We start from the raw sequence: 5,257 nt of genomic DNA on the forward strand, positions 1-5,257 counted from the left end.
CTTTTCCCCACCAGCAGGAAAAGGAAGGCCCCAGAGGCCCCCCCCCCCCATGTGGGAGTTTTAGCCTTGCAACGCCCCCCCCCCGGGGGGGGAGGCACAAGCGAATCTTTGAGACAACAAATCATTCACCTCAAGCTGTTTAAACCCTCCCCCCCCAAAAGAAAAACTTTATTTTTTGCTTTCCAAACCCACCCCCCATAGCGGCTGGCCTGGCAGCTCAAGAGCTCGATTCCAGCACTTTTTTGGCCCAGGGCCTGCTCGCCTTCCTGCAGCTGCCACTCCCCCCCCCTTCCTGCCTCCCACCTCACGGCCGGGGCCCTTGCTTCTGCCTTTCTGGCTCCCAGCACTGGAAGTTCAGCAAAGGAGAGCATGATGTGACCCTTGTACAGAGCCCGCTCAGGGCGGCCCCGTACCCCCAACACTTCTGACTCATCAGTTCAGTGGCCCCGGGGCGGGCGAGATGCCATCAACCTTCACCACAGTCATCACTGGCCCCAGACAGACACCGTTGCCCAGTAGCTCAAGCACTCAGCTGCCGGCCTCAAAAGCTGCACATTGATAAGTCCAGCCCCCTCCCCCCCGTCTTCCATGCGCGCACAGCCACTCACCCCCAACAAATGGTGCTCTTCCAAATGGTAAAGACAGCCAGGATCTCCTGTTCCGTACCAGCTGTTCCTGCTGGGTCCACCTCCCCACCCTCTTTGCCTCTAGCGCAGGCATAAGGATATACACCAGTCTAAGAAACAGGGCCTCGGATACAGACACAGGCACACGTTACACGCAACATCTGTCTCAAGTATCTCGGAGGCCGCCTAACAGGCATGTGGGTTGAGAGCACAGCATTAACGCAACATCACTTGCTTCAGAGGCAGCAAAGCTCATCTCAGTAAAGTCCCCTCTGCACTGTGATCACTCGGAAATGGGCTCTCCCTGCAAGCACACCCCATCTTGGGAGATCCATGCTACAGCTTCAGAGAAACGAAGCCCTTCTTCGAAGCAGACATTCCCCGCCCCGTGTAGACAGATTCAGGTGGGTAGCCGTGTTGGTCTGAAGCAGCAGAACAAAGTTTGAGTCCAGGGTGGCACCTCCAAGTGTGCCCACGAAAGCTTGTACCAGGCAGAAAGCTTTGTTGGTCTTAAAGGTGCCACAGGACTCAAGCGTCATTCCTCACCCCTAACAGTGCTCTTCTGCAGTGAGATCCCCACACTGTTGTGGAGAAGGGTTGAATATTACAACCGAGGGGAAAGGGTGGGTGTGTGCTTTGGCACCTATTGGGCTACTTCCTCTGCCATGTGCGTGGGCAGCAGCAAAAGTCTTAATTCAAGAATAACCTTGATTTTGTATGATGAATGGGACAGGTGTTCCTAGAATACAGCTAAAGAATGCTTTCAGTGGCATTGTTTTGTTTTAATTAAAAGACACCTTCAGAAAACAGAAGGGAGAAGCCCTTAACACTTTCCTCCCTTCACTCCAAAGCAGACCACTGAATTTCCTTCCTATGGAGGATGATTCAAGACAGTGCTGGACTTCCATCCAAGGTAAGTGCACATCAGGAAGGCAAACAATTTGGCTCACCGTTCTACTCGTCTAATTTCCTGTGGAGCTGTAGATTATCATTTATATTGCCGTTTATCTGATGAACTATGTACCTCGGCGGAGTTAAACGACAACCTATGCTGCACTGTAAGGGGCGCAAGCCTGAACTTTGTGACATGACTCAGTCAGCGTACTGCACTGTTTGAAGATCGATTTTTCAGACACAAAAAGGAGTAATCCTTTTCATTTCGGACCAACACGCATTCCTGGAAGTGCAACTAGTACAGCTTTTCTAAATCCCTTGCTTAATACCCAAGGCTCCCTTCCCCAAATCTAGCTCACCCACTCTGTCTGTTCTTGACCACCTGGCACCCCTTAGCACACGCTCCGGCCCCTTCTGTCACTCTGTCAACTCCATCTGTGGACTGCAAGCTCCCCGGGCCGCAGACCTGCCTTTGTGACTTGTGCTGCAAAAGCATTATATATTTTTCTGGTAATACACAACTGAAACATTACTAAACAACCTTTTTTATTGTACCATTATTGACCATTTCACTTTCTCTTCTTCCCCTTTGGGTCTGTGTTTTGAGCGGCACTGCCAGCATTCCCACCGCGATCCGCTAACCACTCTTTCTCCAGCTGCTTCAGCGTTTCCTGGGTGAGGAGTCCCTGCTGTATGAGTCTAGCAGCTAAAGCACCCCGGATACGACCCAGGGGCTCCACCTGTGCTCCAGCCGACCTGTGGCCCAGCGCTTTGGACCCCCTTGCTCCTCGCTGCCCTTGGCCCTTTGCATCATTTGGGGAAGATGCTTGGCCGGTCTGCGGGAGGTCTTCCGCGTTCAACATCCCATCACCGATGCGAGTCCTCTGAAGCGGGAAATCATCCGGAACCGCCACAGTTCCAGAAGTGGCTTCTGAGACTCTGATCAGCCTCGTGATGTTGAGCACCCCAATCTGTATGATGTCATCCAGCTCCTTCTGGATGTCCCTCACAAGGCTGGTGTCGGGGAACATGTCCATGAAGCGGTAACTGAAAGAGAACACAAATGGGTGCATTTGGTAAGCGGTCACCAAAGAAATCCTAAAAAGTCAAAGGCTATTCCCTCCGGTATCAACCTCCTCTGAATCCCACTAACCATGAGATGACAGATGAGGTTTTTAAAACATAGCTGCCTAATCCTTGAGTTAAGAAAGGGATACAGGAATAAAAAGCAATTTAGAGAAAACTATTGCCACTTCCACTGGGTAGTACCTTCAGCCCCAGTGAGGTGCCCGTGGACATGATGGTGCCTGGTGACACCCCTCCTGGTGCCTCCCAAGTGTTTTTAGAAAGTGACTGTGGCCTGGAGGGGCTTTTGCATAGATAGGTTTCAGACTGTCCACTGGAGGTTTTGATTGACTAAGCAGTTTTTTATAAACATTGCCTTGGGAAAAGGTGTCACCTCAGCACAAGGATCTTCACTGCATGACTGAAGGTAAGTGATGGCAGCCATTTTGTGGCTAGCTCCACCTCCTACAGCAGCCATTTTGTGGCTGCATCCACCACCCTTTGTCAGAATCCCAAAGGCACTCACAGGCTCAAAAAGGGTGGAGACCACCGACCTAGAACAAGCAAAGCAATTTATTGAAGAACATACTGGGTTGGAGCCAATGACTGTCTCTACCAGAAAAAGATGCCTTGCTTAATAGAAGGGATTTGTTACTAGGGATGGGCACAAATCTAAAAGAGTGGTTCGGGGTGGCCCATAGACCAAACCCCAAATCAAACCAAAAGGGCCCCACCTGAACCAAGCTGGTGAGTTTGGTTCTTCCTTTCTCCCAGCCGTGGCTTGCCACGGCTGGAAGAAAGAGGGCAGGGACCGCCCTGGAAGGGCTTTTCCTTCCACCTTTCTCCTGGCCGCAGTTTGCTGGGGCCAGGAGAAAGGGGGGATCGCCCAGGAAAGGACTTCCTTTCCCCCTTTCTCCTGGCCATGCTTTGCCGCAGCCAGAAGAAAGGCGGTGGGGATCACCTGGGAAGGGCAAACTGGCTGCCAGCCAGCCATTTAAACCTAACTACTGACGAGCGGACCCTGTGCTGCTCAGCGCTGCTCATGTATTTTGGTTCATGAGCTGGTTCATGCCCATCCCTGCTTGTTACATCCAGTTCTCTAAACACACACACACACACACACACAAAACTGAAGCATAATCTAGGGGAAATGAGTTATGCAAGCAATCTATCAAGGATATTAATTAGAAGGTACCCCAAGTATCTTTGAAGACTCTTCAGGTGAGAGGTAAGGGTAACCCCATTTTGTCCTCACTACAGCCTGGAGCCAGTAGGCCAGGCTGAGAGATGGTAACCTGACCCAGTGAGAGTCACAGCTGAGCAGGGATTGGAACCGAAGCTTCCCTGACCCAAGTCCAGTGCTCCAGACTTACTATACCTCACTGGTTCTCAGCTGTTTCTCTGCCTCCAAGTGACTTTGTTTCTGTTCTGCATTAGTGGAATGTCTAACAAACCAATCTAAAGAATGTTTTCATCAGAGACATTGATCACGGGTATACGCTTTGCATATACATTGTCCCAGGCCTCTGAGATGCAACACACAACTGCCATATAGTTTCAGCCTGGAAGTGATTTAAACATGTAGCTTCTGATGCACTACAGTTCTGTGCTGGGACTGTGCCACAGAAACTGCATGTGGAGGATTCAAAATCCCCCTTCACATGGAAAGTTACACACCAACGAAAAGGGTTGAGCTGGTTCCTGGGAGTGTGAGTTTTCCACTTGCAGGGAGACATCTGAACAAGTGGTTTCCCCTGGACTTTCTGAAATGGTACCGTCCTAGAAGAGGACTGCATCATGTTAGAAAGTGCTGCTGGAATCAGCTCTTGCCCCGGTTGGAGGCTTGTTCCAAAAGCTGCCCTCATTAGGAAACACTGAGCCATGCATCCGTTTCAATACCTCAGCCAAAGATAGAGATCGAGGACATCGTGAACGGCTTCCAGGTGAACAAGGTCCTTGATATTCTTGGGTGGGGTCAGGGGCCAGTTAATGTGTCTGCACAGCCAGTCAAATGTCAGCGGCTCATTTCTGCTGAACTGCCGCGCAAACTAGAAAATAAAAAATGCAGGAGTCTGAGGCGCAATCGGCAGGATTTCCTCAAGAACCAAAGTTACTTTCATCACAAATACAGATTACTCTTTCATATTCTCAAACACTGTGGAGAAGTACTCTTCCCTTATCAAGGTCAGCCATAATAATTTATAGCAGAATTTTTGTCTTCTTTAGTTCAGTGCACAAGATTCAACTAGGTAGCAAGGCAAGGAAAATATATTTAACGTAGGGTTTTTTAAAATTAAAACACATTACAAAGATGCTTGTTTGAAGCACGTAAAGGTTTTCATCGCACGTCCCACACTCTTGGCTTCAGCAAGGAATACCAGAGGTGTCTCTCCTCCCTCACCCTCATCAGCAGGATTTCATATGGGCCACTGTTAGAGAAGAGGGAGCCAAGTCAGCCTGGCTGGTTCATGAAGCTGGCCTCTGGCCAACTGTCAGCTTCCAAGATTGTGTTCCCTTTAGGCTTGGCTCAGGCACAAAGAGAATGAAGGGAGGGGAAGGAGGGCGAAGTTGTGCGATTTCCCAGGAATTCCCTTCCTGGGTAACACATGGCTGACAGTAGATCTTGTAGCCACCTGCTTTCTTCTCTGATTAATTCTACAAAATGCTGTAAA

General features: G+C 50.0%; 1 protein-coding gene across 1 annotated transcript in view; it reads right to left on the minus strand.

The window, feature by feature from the left end:
• Nucleotides 1-2,077: 2,077 nt before the first annotated feature.
• The window catches only part of SUPV3L1 (Suv3 like RNA helicase), a 23,119-nt gene continuing 19,939 nt past the window's right edge, over nucleotides 2,078-5,257 (minus strand). The window contains exons 14-15 of the mRNA XM_015405592.1: nucleotides 4,485-4,633; nucleotides 2,078-2,567 (exon numbers count right to left, since the gene is read on the minus strand). Of these exons, the coding sequence (XP_015261078.1) occupies nucleotides 2,090-2,567; nucleotides 4,485-4,633 (627 nt within the window). The 3' untranslated portion in view covers nucleotides 2,078-2,089. The remainder of the gene's footprint in view (nucleotides 2,568-4,484; nucleotides 4,634-5,257) is intronic.

Source organism: Gekko japonicus, unplaced genomic scaffold, assembly GCF_001447785.1.
Source record: "Gekko japonicus isolate JY-2015 unplaced genomic scaffold, Gekko_japonicus_V1.1 scaffold3113, whole genome shotgun sequence".
Lineage (NCBI taxonomy): Eukaryota > Metazoa > Chordata > Lepidosauria > Squamata > Gekkonidae > Gekko > Gekko japonicus.